At 43.1% G+C, this 17747-nt stretch overlaps 1 protein-coding gene across 1 annotated transcript; it reads right to left on the bottom strand.

Moving 5' to 3' along the window:
- Window positions 1–731: 731 nt before the first annotated feature.
- Window positions 732–10432, bottom strand: LOC139049986 (zinc finger protein 32-like). Its single transcript, XM_070525964.1, has 4 exons — window positions 10153–10432; window positions 9350–9426; window positions 4539–4665; window positions 732–2271 (listed from the first exon to the last, which is right to left on the bottom strand). The coding sequence occupies exons 1-4, from the start codon at window positions 10419–10421 to the stop codon at window positions 1632–1634; spliced, it is 1113 nt and encodes a 370-aa protein (XP_070382065.1). The 5' UTR covers window positions 10422–10432; the 3' UTR covers window positions 732–1631.
- Between the last annotated feature and the right edge of the window lie 7315 nt (window positions 10433–17747).

Genomic DNA, 17747 nt, shown 5'->3' with positions numbered 1-17747 from the left:
AACAGTCATCCGCGAATGATCAGTGGCTTCCTTGACTTTTGCAGCACACGTCTCTTCAGGTGACATGGGCACTCATTGTGGCTGTTGTCTGGGTCACGATCTTCGTAATCTCCCGGGGCAGAGGTCCGTACTCGGGCGATGGCCGCAGCCTGCTGGTAGCACCCTCGTCGATAACGATGTTCACGTTTTTTTCATGGCTGGTAGGGTTTATTCAGTTTCCACAAAGCACATATACCAAATGTCATGTTGTAGTGACGGTGAACAACAGAGTCCGAAGAACCATGAGTCATGAAATACTTTTTATTGAGCCAACCGGAACCAACAAACAAGTTACATTCGGGCAGAAAGATAGTGCCGGGTACATGAGTCGATCGTTGAAGGTACGATTTGTGGTTAACGAGTAACGGCTATTCTCACTTTTTTTCGTAGAAGATTCCAGCGTTATCATTCGCGCTCGCGTGCCATCCAGAATGCACAACTGTATTCGCGCCGCGCGTGCAATTTGATTACAACATGCTCGACTATAGCAGAATGCTCTGATACATGCTCGTGCATAATGCCCCGAGCTGTACCTTAACATTTTTTATTCGCTGAAATGCGTTCATTCAAAAAAGATATAGAAGTACGCGTGTCAGTAACATAACTAAAAACTATCTCAATCGTCCTGTGATTGCTCGCAGAGATACGTTTGTCACATCAGGCTGAAAATTCCACAGCTGTAATTAGAGGGGAGCGCAAGTTAAAAGGGACGACTTCCCAGTGAATAAGAAACTGCTCTTTGAAACTGGCAGAGGTTCCACCTCAATACAACAATAATTAAAATATTAGTAGTGAAAGAACATATATAGTGGAGCTCCACATGATTTGAGTCTAATACAGTCTCGCTGTTGACATCAGCACGATAAAGAACTAAAATCTTTGGTATGAATACATGAACCATAAACAGAACCAAAACATTACGTGTATTGAACAATTTGTAAGCGAAAGAAATGTTCCTATGCCGTCGTCTATATACTGTAAAAGCTGCTTCTGATAAGCAGCAAGGCCTAAGGGCCTCAATTATTAGCAGTGATTAGTTTTTATTGGACAACACTACAGCGCCTCATTTTTAAAGGGTTCCTCATGTGAGGGAATCCCTTCTATTCACACTGCAGAATCATTAAAAGCATGGTTAGCTAAAGGATGTTTACTAGTACACTGTCAAAACACTTGTACAAAACTAAACGAGGTGTCAAGGATCTTGCGCGAACATTCAACCATCATGTTACACAAAGCTGCAGCCCATTAGGGTTTGTCTACAAATGAGCTTCCTAAAGCTACGTTGCCCAGCAACATAGTTTTGCGAAAAAAAGCCAGGACCAACAGTATACTTAGACATTGAAGCATCGCAAATTGTGCTTGAGACGTCGTTTTGTCACGTAATTTCGAAAAATCAAGGGTCATCCTTTATGTGTTGCATTTCAATCAGCAGTTTTAAAAGTTAAAAGAAGCCCGTCTTTCCACACAATGCGTTGGGTCAGTTTCTCGCCCCTGTTGGAGAATGTCAGCGTTATTTTCCTGAAAAGCTTCATGGTCGCGGTAATAAGAAATACCCATGGGCGACTTACTTCACTTGCGCACTAGTCACCCTGTTACGACTGCCCCCCCCCCCCACCCGTATGCACCACGAGATGTGCAATCAGTTGAGGTGCATCTGTAAATGACGCTTTACACAATTCACACCTAATATTCTTGCAGACATGTGCGTCGATGCTTCCTTTCTTTGAGGACCGAAATCCACACTTCTTGCACTCGTATGGCAATTTGCCCTCGTGAATTCTTTTGCGGTGTCTTAGGAGTTCTGAGTTGCGCTTAAAGGAGAGATTACATATGTCGCAAACCAAAGGTCTGTCGTTACTGTGTGATATGAGGTGACCTTTAAGTTCCGCTTTGTTTTTGAATGCTTTAGTACATATTTGGCAGGTATGGGGTTTCACGCCTGTGTGAATCCGTTGATGACTACGGAGATGCGACGTGCTCGCGACTGATTTACCACATATTTCGCATTTGTAGGGTTTCTCACCGGTATGGGTGCGGTAATGCACAGTTAGACAACCAGCGCTGCTCAACCATTTACCACATTTTTCACATTGGCGGCTCGACTTCTTGACAGACGATAGAGCGCGTGCGTGTTCATAGGTTAGCCCCTGTAGGGTGTCCCGTCTGCTGGAAACCTTTGCACTGACACCGCTGGACTCTTGCTGTTCCCGTTCTACGGATCCGGTAGCATTCCTGCAAGGGTATGGACAAATTAGCTCTAAATGGCCGACTCTCTTTATGGGACAACAAAAGCACATTTTTCCTTACTGAGAGTTTGAAGAACTAAATCGGGCGTTAATGGTAAGTCGACTCGTTCAATTTAAGCGCTAAGTTGCTGCATTCATATTTAGCGCTCTATTTGGACTCTAGATTTTTGGACTCCAGAACTTTCCTCTTTGGAGATGTAAGCATAACAGAAGCCTTGCTTTATCTAATACGTCGTCTATATCCTACTTGAAACAGGTTCAGGAAAGTATATATATCTGTCAGTGATGGTCATTAAAAAAATACGCGGTCTAAGTATTAAAAGTACAACTCCATCTTCAACATGGTCTCAAGGAGTACTCAAGCTAACGACCAGAAACGTGCATTCAGAAGTGAGACATTTGGCATTGCGAAAGTCTGTTTTGCGTCGGCTGATATACCTAGCCATTTTATGACGAAGCTCCTGCGGCGAGCGTCGGTGGCATACCAGACCGAACGACCACAACAGCGAAAGATGAAAGAGCGAACGCGGATAGGCTGAAGACGTGAGCCTTGAACGGCTGAGAACCTGAAACTTATGAGAGCTGGCCCTTCAGTGACACGAGTGCGGAAAACTGGTTTGATGCTGACCCGCCCGACCTCTCGTTTCATACTAGCATATGGTCTCAGCCACAGCGCGCATTTCGCACTATGATCAGCTCGTGTCGGTTCTTGCTTATGCTTGTTTGGATTGCTTGGTTTGGTTGTCTTGCTTTGCGATTGTTTTGCAATCGTATTTTACGCACGATGCAAGTTGTTCAGGATTTTATGGAAGCCAAGCAGCACCAGCTATTACACAGGATCCTTCGATCAGTCGTTTACAAAAACCGTCAGCCTTGACCTCTGATACGGGTCTGTCAATATATTTGCCTCAGTATATATCGAAATGAAAACACGTGCACAGCTTCTCTCAAATATCGCATTATGGATTTTCCTAATGGTCGGTGAATTTTTGAGGACGGATTGTATGCTGGGAAGAGTAAGAAAGTTCGGTACCATGGTACACTCTACTAACACATGAAGATGAAGACCTGCTGCACACGTGCTAATGCCCAAACTTGTTGGATGTGACTGGTCACACATAGTGAGCTGCAGTATGAAGTTAACGTTAGCCACTGTAGGTTGACCTCCTCAACACCACATGCGAGAAGCTAATGGAATACCTAAAGGTGATTTTGTTCTTTTCATTGGTTCTTTCTTTTCCGTCGATCGTTTGTTCGCTCGTTCGTTCGATGTTTCCTACCTTCATTCATATTCCGCCGTTACAACCTTGCTTTATTACGGAGGTATGAGACATTCCTGATGATGGCATCTTTCTCGCACTGCACTAGATTGGCTTTTCTGCGGGTATAGGCCATTAAAATTAGCAACTTGAGGCGCTCGTTTTAAGAAATAGAAATGGCGAAAAGAAGAAATCTTCGCTTTGTTTCTGACAAGTGTAGGTGGACCGACTCCTCGTCGAACACCATGTCTTAAGTGAAGCCTCACATTTCGAATACGAAGAAAAATTTCCGTATTCAAGTTTCCCTGCAGTGTTTGTAGGAAGGCATTTAACATGGGAATTGCATTCGAACTGCACACCATTCGTACCGAAGGCGCCGGGGAAACGACAAACACCTAGTCTACTCCCCGCATACGCAACAAGCACAAACGCAACAAATACTGCAGTGTTTTGCTGTTGACTGGATCACATATGCTGCAGAAGAAGTTAGTATTTTGTGTGGGTTTTCTCGGCAAGTTCATGAACGCTTAAAGCGTTGAGTTAAGGTATTGCTGGTAGAAGTGTAGAAAATTACAACGGGCAGTAGAGCAGAGATAGCGCATACAGTGTATGTCTTTTGTGCAGCCTGTTGCCCGTTTGAAATGTCTACGCTAAGCACTAGATGAACATTGGTCGTCATTCTTGCGGTAATGTGGTTTTTACTTGTATACTTCTATTCATTCTTCTCGCGGTTGTTCACATGGCTCATGCAATGTTATGGTTTGGTTCGAGTCATGAGGTGTTACTTTGTACGTCGTTTCTAATAATGCCAGCTTGGCCGGCATCGCCGCACCAGCCGAAGGCTCTACACTACTGATGCAGTACCTGTTTCAGCCATCAGAGCTTGCCCTCCGAAGGAGAAATTACGATGTAGAGGCATCATTGTTATACCGAGTAAAAATTCCTTCCCTCTCTAAGTTGCTTTTTAAGGGAAATTTTCTAAATATGAACTTACATGGCACCATCTTCAATATTGGCTGATGCTTCCTCCATGCGAGCGTGGATCGTGGTGGGCCTTACGATATCAATGCCCCTGATGGACCCCAGAGGCTGGCAACTTCTGCTGCCATTGTCAGGGGCACCTGTATGGCATAAGAGTACAGCAAAGGTGTTCATTCGCTGTAGCGTTAGGGCACTTCGTCAGGAATGGATATTTCATGCTTATGGTGCAAGGCAAGAGGCTTTTAGTGGCAGGGAGACTTCACTGCTGTGCGCGGTGCTTCTTCCGTGGCGATGAGGAAGCCGAGAACAATCAAGATTGTGCAGTGTTGGATTCTTCATAAGCTTATCACGTTTTATCTCAAACCACACGCAGAACACGACAGTGCTCGAAGGGAAGAACGACATGTCATTTTCTTGTGCGTGAAAAGCTTGACCCTATATATTTGCTGTGTTATCAAGTAATAAACACACAAGATGCCTCACGAAGTCCTTGCTTATTGTTCGCCTATTACGAGCAGCAGAAATAGTCAGACGCAGACGACGACACTGAAAGATTGCGAGCACGCATTTCTACCGAGGGATTCATTTTTTTTTGTTTTACGTATGCCCTTAATTTATTGACCGTCTATAACACAGGTGTGTCATCGAAATACGTACTCGCCTTTCAGATATTGGTTATCCAAAACCCTTTTATTGACTCGTGTAGCTGAAGTGCATAGGCACCCGCTGTATGCACTGCAGGTTTACCAGCTCATTACGAGCACTAAAACGGCTCTCCTAGCAATTGTTTCTGTGTATACCAAGAATAGATTATCGGACAATAATAAAAAAAATTCTTAATGCGCACAGTAAGAGTCGTATCGCAGACAGCACATCAGCTTGGAAAGAAATGGGGAAGTGGTAATTCATGCGACAATGTCGCTAAACTATGCAACAGAAAGCCGCAAAGCACGTTAAAAGTGGGAAGTGTATGGAAAGCGCTGCAAGTATTGTAGCTAGGTGCACATACTCCCTATAATGGCGCAGAAGTTACATGAAGCTGAAAGGAAAACGCTAGAAACCTAAAAGCCAGAAATTTCGAAAGAATCCTCCTCACGATGACCATCGACGCTACTGCAATTAGCATTAAAACTGCTGGGGTTGAGTGAATGAATGTGTGTTGTTTAGTGGCGCAAGGGCCAGGTATGGCGAAAGAGCGCCGAAACAGTGTTACTGATTTCGCAGTGGAATGATGAGTTCTGTGAAGTTCATGGGACGCGGTTTTAAAGGGGCCTAAAAAATAGTCCCTGCAAAGTGCGTAAAATCTACGTGCAATAAGATTACGGCGTTTCTAGCCCCCTGCTGGCTAGAAACGCTGCTGAGGTGCGAGATGGCCTCAATAAGTCGTGCGTGTCTGACGTGTTTGCCGAGGCCGTCAGTGACCACGTGTAAATAGGAGAGGAAAACGAAGCTGTGGGAAGAGGGAAAACAGGGTTTTTTCCAATACATTTACTTTTCAGAGCAAGCCCATCCCTTTGGGTTGTGGCTTAAGAAACTGTCAACTCTCATTGGCAACGTTGCAATGCTAGTCTGGGCCGTAAACCCTTAGTGGTAGAACAGTGAGACTCGGTTAGTCGTATGTAGTGACAGTTGTCCTAGGCTCTAACTTAAGAAAAAGTAGAAGAGTAAGGCGCTGTTTACTTGTGTGTTTTGTATCAGTGTTCTTTTGCTAACTCTGTATTTGAGTGTGTAAATATTTCCGTTGCAATATATCTTCAAGTTTTGTTACCTCCATCCTGCCTCCTGCTTCATCAACGCCGATAATCACCTAGAAGAGACTTCGGTCGACTTCAAGGAAAAGAACAAAACTTAACTAGTATTATGAGTCTTACACTGCATTGCGGAAGAATCATATGATATACAGAACAAGGAAGATGCAAAAATTAGCTGCAGCACAACTGCCTCACCACAGCCCCTGAAACACAAGGGCCCGGAGACATGTGCTCTACAGTAGGACTATAACACAGGCATCCTCTGAAGAGAGGAAATGCTACGAATGTATGGGACTAATAACTTGTAAGACCACATCACTGAGGAAAGCTAGACTGTGACTATAATAAAAAGCGATGCTGGACCGAGAAACATTGCAGGATGAAGAGGAATATGTTGGTGGTATGCTAAAGAAAAATGTCTCTTTCTCTCAGATTGGACTTCGCGACACTCAGGAGGACGAGCAATACGGTCAGCCTTTCCCCCCTTCTACCACAGGTTGGAGGTTCAAATCCAGTGAGTAGAAAATTGTGGGTGCCAAATTATGTGTCTTATTCTGAGACGACAGAACAGCACATTTGTTCATCGCAATTTTGTTGTAGAGGGCCAGAACCCTAACTGTGGCTTTATCAGGTGGAGCTCATTTATTTCTGCGTCTCACATGCATTGCCAGTGGTTTCGCAGTTTCTTTCGTAAGAAAGGCCTCAGATCTGTGCCAGGCACCTCAACGGTAGGGTTAATGGCTTGCGATGCGATTGACGTGGCCATCTCGTCCGCAAAACGTTACCATTGATGCTCCTATGGCCAGGTACCCAGCATATGATATGCTGGTTAGATATGTATGCTTTATACAAGACGGAATAGAGTTCATTGAGTACTGAATTTTTGTGTGTATAGAGTGACAAGGCCTTCACGACGCTTAGGGTATCTGGATATATCGCTGAGTTTTGAACTTTTGATTTTCCTATATGCTTCACTGCAGACAGTAATGTGTAGGCATACACCGTAAAGATCCTTGTTTCCGAGTGCAGTACATCGGATTCTGAGAAGGATGGGCCGACGGCAGCAGAGGACGCCCCGGCATTTGACTTCGAAGCGTCTGTGTAGAACTCTGCGCAGAAGTGCTTCTACTGAAGTTCTAGGAAATGCATTCGGAATTCGATCTCTGGTGCGTGTTTTGTTAGTTCTAAAAAGGATATATCTCATTATACCATCTGCAACTCCCTAGGTGGTAACAGCTTGGTTGGATGCATTAGGTCAAGCTCGACGAGTGGGACATGCATTTCATAACTAAGCTCCCTCATACGAAGCTGAAAAGAAAAGGCAACATGCAAAACGGGGAAATTGCGACATAATCCTCCTGAGGATGACTAATGACGCTACTGCAATCAGCATTAAAACTGCAGGCAAACGTCGTATATGTGAATGCACCTTTGTTTACATCATCAAAGGGGGGGGGGGGGTGAGTTGGCTAAGAATGTTTACGGCACTACTACACCCTCATGCCTAAGTGTCTATTCCGTCGTAGGCTACAGAAATCATTTAACGCGGATTGCCAACTACCGGAACTAAAGGTTTTGGTTTCATCTTCGACTTCGAATGAACTACAGTGTGATCATCAGCCTGGTTACACCCACTGCCGGGCAGAGGCCTCTCCCATACTTCAACTACCCCAGCCCTGTACTAATTGTGGCCATGCTGTTGCTGCAAACTTCTTAATCTCATCCGCCCACCTGACTTTCTGCCACCCCCTGCTATTCATCCCTTCACTTGTAATCCAGTCCGTAACCCTTAATGACTATCGGTTATCTTCCCTCCTCATTACATGCCCTGCCCATGCCTATTTTTTTGCTTGATTTCAACTAAGATGTCGTTAACTCGCGTTTGTTCCCTCACCCAATCTGCTCTCTTCTTATCCCTTAACGTTACACCCATCATTCTTCCTAGGCGCATAATCGTAACTTAAGGAACTTATTTTTTATTGTCTGGCATTCTCAACTTTATTAGTTGTGCCGTTAAAGTCACAACATTCTTCAGGCCAGTGACAGAGGCTCTGCAGATAGTGGCAAAACGAATAATGCTTGACGCGTTCAGGGAAAGCCAATTAACTTGTAAAAAAAGGACATTCAGTTTGGAAGGCCGGTTTTTCCGCATGGCGTAGATTTTCTCGTTAACAATGCGTTACCATTTTGAAGCAGTGGCACGCTTATTGGAAATCGTTGAGTACAGTGATTTTTACTCTTTCAATACTAATAATGTTCATGTTTCGGAACCACATAGTCGGGATATTTGGTAAAAGTTTATCGCAACAGAGCGCGAACTACCTAATATTTTTTTTTCTTTTTGCACTGCATATTCAATAACCTTTTAAGGTTGCTTATGCTGTGGTGGTCGTTTCGCAGGCTTGGTATGAATGAACGAATAACTCGAATATGAATTGTTTGGGTGCCCCAAATTGTGCACTGTAAGTACAGCATTCGGCTGCAGCGGGATATGTTTGATGCTCGTAACATGCTATTCACGAGCAATTCTGACACTGCCTAAAGCATAAGTGCACCGTTATGACTCTCCAGTAAAGACATCTTAAACGCCGCCCCTATTGCACATCACAAACGGTATTCACACCAAAGCATTTGCTTTGTAAACCAGCGTGATCGGTTTAGGGGAAACATTTTCCTGATGTTACTAGGTCAAACCCACTGAGATTCTGCTCGACAAATAAAATTTTAGACCAATGGTTAAGCGCTGTTTCAATTTACGAGCCTATTAGTCACTGCATGGAATGTACAGTCTCGCCTTCTGCCCTGATACTCTAGGAGCGTGCTTTACCAGCCCACCGATACAATAACAAATTCATTCAAAAACTTCTAGTGCATAGGTTATGTATCAATTTGGATATATTCCGATAAGCACAAAATTCTTAGTAAGGACAGTTATAAGCTGGCTCATGCGGAAGCAGTCTTGGCAGCGCTAGTAAAATCCATCTTTATACGCAATAAATCTACCTCTGGCACGGCAACCGTAGGGGCTATCTGCCATGTTTGTTGTAAAGGCGAATGAGAATCGCCTACGTACCGTCGACGTTGCAAGTCTCCTCGGTCATCGGCGTGTGCTGCGTGACCCCCTGGTAGGGCAAGGCGTAGTCAGCAATCCTACAATTAATAAAGTATTGGTCAGACAGTTGCTAGCTGTGACAAAAACTGAGGTGAAATCATGTTTAATGTGCACACGGGACAACGAGCTACGGCATGCCATCGCGTGTGTGGATTGCAAGACTTATACATCAATGAAAAATATTTTCTTCAATAAGCATGCTTTCGCTTCACGTTCTGAAAAATCTTATCCTGAGCCTTAAGCAGCTGACTCCGCTGAACGTGGCATGTTGTTGTCGGGGTCGCAGGAGTAGAAAAGGAAGAGGTATCGTCACCGGGAGCAATGGTGCAAAGCAGGACGGAGCGGCCGCTGTGGAGCTCCGTGGCGAGGACGGGGAATGGCACCCTCAACCAAAATGTTACGCGAACGAAGCATTAAAACTGGTGACTGTTTGCAAAATATATTTACAGGGGGTAATGCAGCGCTGCCCAGTTCTGCCGACGGCTCGACAGCCAGCGAGCGTTCTTCCTTCGCTTTTCTCGAGTGATGGCGCCCACGCGCCTCGTTCAAGCAATCAAATACCACATGCGTGAAGCATTATTTTCGCACTGGACTTGCGTCGACGCTTCTTGATCTAAAGAAGCTTCCGATTTCAAAGCTCAGGCTGGCTGTCAAAAAGACCCGGTTTAGGGGGGTACAAATGTAGACATATTTAAGCCTATTATGTGGGTCATATCTAAGGGGAACAGTATTCAATGAAAAAATTGAGAAGTGGTAAAGCTCACGTTCTGTAGGCGTCCACAGCAGATGAAGTGCCCTGGGTACCGTCACGGCTTGTACTTGGCATTGCTTCGCCCTTCATGCTTAAGTCAAGAGGCGTATATTCGTTGCTGCTTTCTTCAGCCATGCCTGATGTTTCGGTGTCCTGTAATATTGCTTCGCCCTTCATGCTTAAGTCAAGAGGCGTATATTCGTTGCTGCTTTCTTCAGCCATGCCTGATGTTTCGATGTCGTGTAACTGGCGTGTACTGTCGACAGCACGGTATTTATTCATCGCACATGCGCACTCAATGTTGAGAAAGAACGGAAACTAATAACGCTTTTGTCACTTCCGGGATTCGATTAGAATGATACCCCACGGCTGGAAAAAAAGAACGAGGCGTTTGAGTGCCCCAGTAGCTTGTCGCGACTGTGCAAAGTTTTGAAGGGTAGCAGGAACGCCCTGATAAACCTTGCTATCTTTGTGCAAAATGTGCATTTATTGGATGATATCGCTACTTTTTGTCATGGTCCTCTAAATGTGAAGTGCACATCTTGCTGGTAATAGATTGTTGCTCGTGTGAGCGCTGGTGTAAGAGCAGGAGGTATCGAAGCTAAGTTATGCGTAACTACCTTATGATTACCAGATGCTTCAATTCTGCTGGCTGCTGTGGCAGTCCCTGGCTCAGTTGAAGCAAAGCCGGTAGTTCTTACCACCCAACGAGTGGCGCTTCTTTTGTTCTGTTGCCCACAAATGGCGGTGTTGTCTTCTCTAACCCCTAGTAATACAGATCTACAACTTCTTCGCAATTAACGCGCATATTTGGTAACGATCGCTCATGCGCCGGGCATAGGCGTAACTCAGTCATACACAGCACAGAAGGCAACAGTTTTGAGTGATTACTCTACAGTCGTAAATTGCGTTTCATGTTCAGTACTACGAGTGGCACAGTCCATAAAGAAAATACGCTACTTCCCAATCCGGCCTTCAAATGTTTCTCTTTCAGAAACTTTAACCAAAAATGAATAACAAAGAATCAAGTGTGAGCTCTTTGTAACAGTTGCGAGTATGGAGCCACAAGAAACGAGGGGCCGCGAGCAGAAACAAGCCAAGTCAAGAGTCAAGTCAGTTTTCCCTGTGCTCTCACCGTGAACGGATTCAGGTTCATGTTCTCGCCATCGTTTGAATTACAAGGGGGACAAGTGCCATTTACTCGTGCTTCTATTGCTTCGTGAAAATGGTCCCTTATAAAAATGAACGTTAACATTCTTCAGAACTCCTACCAACTTTCTATTTACTTTATTGACAGTCTATTTACATTTACATTCTAGTAACATTTGTTCATACACAGTCAAAAGACTTCCTTCTTACTTTTGTATAAAGAATATTTCCTATACACCGTTAACAGAATTTCTTCTTACTTTTGTATAAAGAATATTTTCAATACACTGTTAACAGACTTCCTTCTTACTTTTGTATAAAGAATATTTTCAATACACCGTTAACAGACTTTCTTCTTACTTTTGTATAAAGAATATTTTCAATACACTGTTAACAGAATTCCTTCTTACTTTTGTATAAAGAATATGTTCAATACACCGTTAACAGATTTTCTTCTTACTTTTGTATAAAGAATATTTTCAATACACTGTTAACAGACTTTCTTCTTACTTTTGTATACAGAAAGTTTTAAATACACCGTTAATAGACTTCCTTCTTATTTTTGTATAAAGAATATTTTTAATACACCGTAAAAGACTTGCTTCTGACTTTTGCATATAGAATATTTTAAGGTCCCCATCAACATGTATTTTTCTAGCTTTTGTCTCTATAACCACTTTAGTAGTGCGTCACAAGGCTGGTTGCTTTTGTGTAAAGAATGTTTTACTATACGTCATCGAACTATATTTTTTTGTTTGAAGGACATGTATCCTCAGTAGGTCCACAGCTCGTACTGTTTGCCGAAAAATATTTAGAATGGGAAGTAACTTGAGAGTTTTTGATAAATTTTTTTTAACACACATTATTGACTACATATGGCATACTCAGGAGTCAAGCTCTTTGTTTTAAATCATAGTCCCCATCCAAGTCGGTAGCGAATTGTTGACGGAGTGCTACTAAAATGTTTAAAGAAATATCTTCGTAAACTGTTAGAACTAATCTTTCTAAAGGTTCTACTGGACTACGTGAGCGTGCGGTGACGTCAGCACACTCCAAGAAAATTTTCTTGCGCTACACCACCTGACCGGTGTGATAGTGGACTACTGTGCAGGCCGCGCACCAATTGCAGAGCTTTATCCCGACCTTCGGGCTGGTTAATTAAAGGCCGATTTACGCTTGAGCCGTGACGCGTGCGGTCGTGCAGAAAACTGTACATTTCAGCCACTGGTTCACAAATTTTGGCATACACTGGGCTCGCACATGCAGTGTAAACCGAAATGTCTGTACCAGTCTACGAAATGTGCAAATTTTCGCCCGACCACACGCATGCGGGCAGGCTGGTGGTGTGGCGTGGGGCTGGAGCGCAAATTTGCCCTTACCACACACTGCTATTGCAATGCCACCAATTAGCTTTGCAACGAGATAATCAGGTCAGTGCATTCTGCGACATAAATAGTACGCCCTAAGCTCGAACGTGTCAGCATAGTAGTGTCAAGATATTAGTTAAAAATAATAAAAAGAGCCGAAACTCAGGGTAACATGGCGCTGGAACGTTGCCGCTCAAATGTCCAGAAGCCTGCAAAATACAGCTGCTGCTGAGTGAGAGCGAGTATTGACCTGAGAAGCGCACAGTTCGAATAGAAATAAAAACTGAACTCTGTGCAAGTAAGACCTTTCTGTGAAAAAATAATTAAATTACCCTTACTGTATAAAACATGTAGCTTTCTACGCGTTCCTATTTGCACGCTTTCGTCCCTTCCTCCTACTGACGGCTGCTGCACATTAAAGGAAATGGATATTGCATCAAAGTGAAGGCAAAGCAACTATGTCAACTGATGTGCTTTATGGCGATGGTAGCTTGCTGCGTGTGAAAACAGATAGAAAAGAAATAATTATGCACTCTTAACATTCAGTGATCTTGCTCCACAACACGGCGACAAAATTTTGAGTTCCGACAACGGGTCATCATGACATCCGTAATAATGGCATTCCGTATACCAAGAGCCAGGATATCAAAGGCCATGCTTTTGCCGTGCTTCGGGCGTCTGAAAACAGCTAACCTTCTAGCCGCCACGCTTTGGACGTGTATTTGACTATAAAATAGTACTACAATGTTCTTCACCACTGGGCGCTAGGGAGCAAAGCTTTGTCTTTGAAAGCAGCAAGTGCTAAAGGATGCTCTTGCGCAAAATAGAATAACCACATAATTTACCCAATATGATATTTTTCTATGTTTATTACATTTCGAGAAAAAAGTCGGTTTTCAGAACAATAATTGTCTAGAAAGATAAAACTATACAGCCCCTAAATGCCCAACAAATTGAGCCGGCTGTCTTGTCAGTTTTTTTTTTTTTTTGTCAACATCGCGTCGCCATGAGGTGCATTCCTCCCTCTAAGTGCAGTTGCCAGAAAGGGGTGCGTACAAAAGGCCGGCCACAGCTTTCACTGAGAGGGGACGAATGTCTAGGTGTGAGTCAACCATCTCATAGTACTGGGGAAGGGGTGGGGGGGGGGGCATGTTTCGGCTTAAAGAGGGGCTTTAGTTCCGCGGCGGTCAAGGCGAAGCAGGTGGATGGAAAGAATGTAGCATGCCTCTCCCGCGCATGCGCAAAAATTTGACAGTTGGCCGAGTCGAGGCAAAGAGGGTGACTATCGCAATCGCCATCAGTTCTTTTGCGACGCCGGCATGGTACGGTCGAGCGATGTAGGTGTTTCGTGACGTATTGTAGCAGCAATCTAGCTCTTTTTGCTGCTTTTTATTCTTATGATGTGTTGTGGCTAATTCATCAATGCAAGCCAACCAGCAAGGTGTTTGCGAAACCCACGGTGCTTTCTTCGTTCCGTGATGTGAGCGTTTCTGGAACTTCTCTGCCAGCTGCGATGCAGCGTCGTGTGAAGTGATTCAATATTGGCGCTGTCCGTGTTTTAAACTGCACAAGTAGCGAATAGCTGTTCCTCAAGACTGCTATGCGCCGAAGTTTTCTCTATCTCCAAACTATAATAAAAGGTATGTTCTTTTCCATCATGTTTCATAAACATTTTATTTTGATGTTATTTTATTTCTTCCTACGCCGCATTCTGGCAGGTTATTATAGCGCGAACTGTAACGACGTGAAATGTTTTAAGAATGATTGTCTTACATTTGTCAGCTGCCCCGCGTCATGCCGTTCGCTTGAAGTTGCTATAAACAAGAAGCGTACAAATACTTCGTTTTCACAGTGTTCGCATTGACTTAATGTGTGTTAAATATTGTGTGATCATGAAATCATTCTTTGCTCCTTCGTACTCTGGCTGCACAGGATGAGAGATAGTAAAATATTGAGCGTATAGTTTCATGGTTCACAATTACATATGTTTCAGCGAAACCGTTCACAATGAGGTAGGTTGCACTGGTTAGACAAGTGCGACTGTGAAAGAAAATCATTCGCGCTTGTTAACCATTGCAACCAATGTCATTGTGAACCGGTATATTTTGATACTGATATTTTTTTTTCGAGTAAAAATAAACGATCACGTCAAAAACAGAAGCGTTCCATATAATAAGGCGTGCTTAAAAATGCGTCAGTCAGCCATTGGTTGCTATCACTGACAAAGCATTTGTATTCTTGAATACTGCTTGAAGCTCTGTAATCTGTTTATATAAAAATGGATGACACGTTTTGCACATGCTCGGTGCAGCTAGCTGGCGCTGTTACGTTCAGTCCTTCCAAAAATAACCAGCTGTGAGTAAGCGCTCGCGTGTCCACCGTCTCTGCGTCCGTGTCTATTGTGCGCGCTACAAGTTTCACCATGAATAAACCATTTAATTAACTTTTTGAGTGAGTAACTCATTTATGCAGATAATTGGTAGAGAAAACATTCTGGACACTTTCCTAATTTTAATAACATGTAGTAAATACAACGCAGCAAATGATATGCATTGCAATATGTTCCCAATCCTTGCCATCTCCTCTGCAAGTAAACAGGGATGACGGTTACAATTTTAGGATTCATTTGAACCTTGTTAAAAAGCTGTTCTGTGTATGTGATATGCTAACCTGAACATGATGTTAACACTGACCATCTTGTTTCTGTGCAGGGTTGGTTCATTCTGCAAACATTCTGGACATCAGCTGTAAATGTAAAGAATACATTATAATCGATGCTTCCTGGAGATTATGCGACAGCTGCGATGCCGTAATCAACTAAATTATTATTAATTTAATATTTTTATTGATTTCTCTACTACTTCTCTCACAATTCTATGTGAATATTTTTTGTGTGAATAAACTTCTTTCAGTGAAAACTTGCATTTGTTTTCCATGTACATGTACCTTCTGGGTTTCATACTGCCTTTTACCAACATGTTCACGCATACTGACACATTTTTACACTATGCTACTAGGTCGTATGTGGGACAAATGTTACTAGGGGGATAGTATGACGTCAGTAGCAAGTACATAAGCACATGGAAGTAAAATATTGCCAGAGTGTTACTAAAGAGCTAAAAGACTTGTGTTGGTTGGCGGTTAGTAGAATGTTTACAGACCATCTATGAACATGCTTCAATTGAAGTACGGTAGCCAATTCTTGATAGGGTCCAATTCTTGATAGAATCCAATTCTTGATAAGATGTTACTAGGGTGTATAAAGACATGTACATGTTAATAGGTGCTTGGTAGGAAGTTGGCAGTACGTTTACAAACATTGTTCCATTGGAACAATGTTAATACGGCATATAAAGAAAGCTTGCTAATAGGGGATCGGTAGGAAGTCAACAGAAAATATATGAACATTTTTCTTTTCAAAGAACGTTAATATGGTGTATAAAGAAAGTTTGTTAGTAGGGGATTGGTAGGAATTTAACAGAAAATATATGAACATTTCTCTTTTGAAAGAATGTTACTAGGGGGTGTATAAAGACAAATGTTCATAGGAAATTGGTAGGAAGTTTAAAGACATCCTATGAACGTGTTTCTATTGGGAGTTGGTGGCCAATTGTTTCTAGGGTGTTACTAGAGAGTTGGTAGGATTGTATGAAGACATTTGGTAGAATTTCAATTGACTGTTGGTAGGTTCTAGTAACAAAAGTCTATAGACTGTCTAAAAAAATGTTGCTAGAAATTTTTATAAGGGGTTGCGGTACAAAAGGTTCCGCAGCTGCAAACATGACCGAACACTGAGAACAAGTAGCGGAAAGTTATTTCGTCCGTGGTTTTTGAGCTTTTCTAGGCCGTGCAGGCTTTCATCATCATCAGCCTGGCTATGCCCACTGCAGGGAAAAGCCTCTTCCATAATTCTCCAACTACATGGTCTTGTGCTAATTGTGGCCACGTGGCCCCTGCAAGCTTCTTGATCTCTTGCGCACACTTACCTTTCTGCCGCCCCCAGCTACACTTCCCTTCGGTTGGAATCCCGTCCTTAACCCTCAATTACCATCGGTTATCTTCCCTGTCATTACATAACCGTGCTATGGCTATTTATTTTTTTTATTTCAACTAAGTTGTCACTAACTGACGTTTTTTCCTACACCCCAACTGCTATCTCCTTATATCCCCCCCTTAACTTTACCCCCATCATTCTTCTTTCGATACCTCGTTGCGTCGTCCTCAATTTAAGTAGCACCCTTTTCGTAAGTCTCCAGGTTTCTGCCCCGTACGTGAGTACTGGTAAGACAAAGCTGTTATACACTTTTCTCTTGAGGGATAATGGCGACCTGGTGTTCATGATCTGAGAATGCCTGCCAAATGCACCCCAGCCACCATTCATATCCTTCTGATTATTTCAGTCTTATGATCCGGATCCGTGGTCACGTACCTGGTCTAAGCAGATGTATTCTCATACTACTTCCAGTGCCTCGCTACCTATCGGAAACTGCTGTTTTCCTCCGAAACTGTTCGACAACACTTTATTATTCTGCAGAATAATCTTTAGATCCACCCTTCTTCTTTGCCTGTCCAGGTCAGTGAGCATGCATTGCAATTGGCACCCTGAGTTACTACACAAGGCAATATCATTAGCGAATTGCAAGTCACTAAGGTATCCTCCATTAACTGTTACACCGAATTCTTCCCAATCCAGGCCTCTGAATACGTCCTGTAAACACGCTTTCTGGAGAGATCGTAAATCCCTGCCGGACTGCCTAATTTATTGGTATTTTGTTGCTTTCTTTATGATGGACTACGGTGGCTGTGGAGCCGTAATAGGCATGTTTCACTATTTTTACACATGGCTCGTCTACACCCTGATTCCTTAATGTTTCCATGACTGCTGAGATTTCGACTGAATGAAACGCTTTCTCGTAATCAAAGAAAGCTATATATAAAGGTTGGTCATATTCTGCACATTTCTCCATCACCGGTTGATAGTGTAAATATGGTCTATTGTTAGTAGCCTTTACGAAGTCTTGCCTGGTCCTTTGGTTGCCAGAAATCTATTGTGTTCCTGATTCTATTTCCGATTGCCGTAGTAATTACTTTG

The sequence above is a fragment of the Dermacentor albipictus genome, chromosome 9, assembly GCF_038994185.2.
Source record: "Dermacentor albipictus isolate Rhodes 1998 colony chromosome 9, USDA_Dalb.pri_finalv2, whole genome shotgun sequence".
Classification (NCBI taxonomy): domain Eukaryota; kingdom Metazoa; phylum Arthropoda; class Arachnida; order Ixodida; family Ixodidae; genus Dermacentor; species Dermacentor albipictus.
The sequence above is the reverse complement of the archived record's forward strand: the minus strand, read 5'-3'. Positions and strand labels throughout refer to the sequence as shown.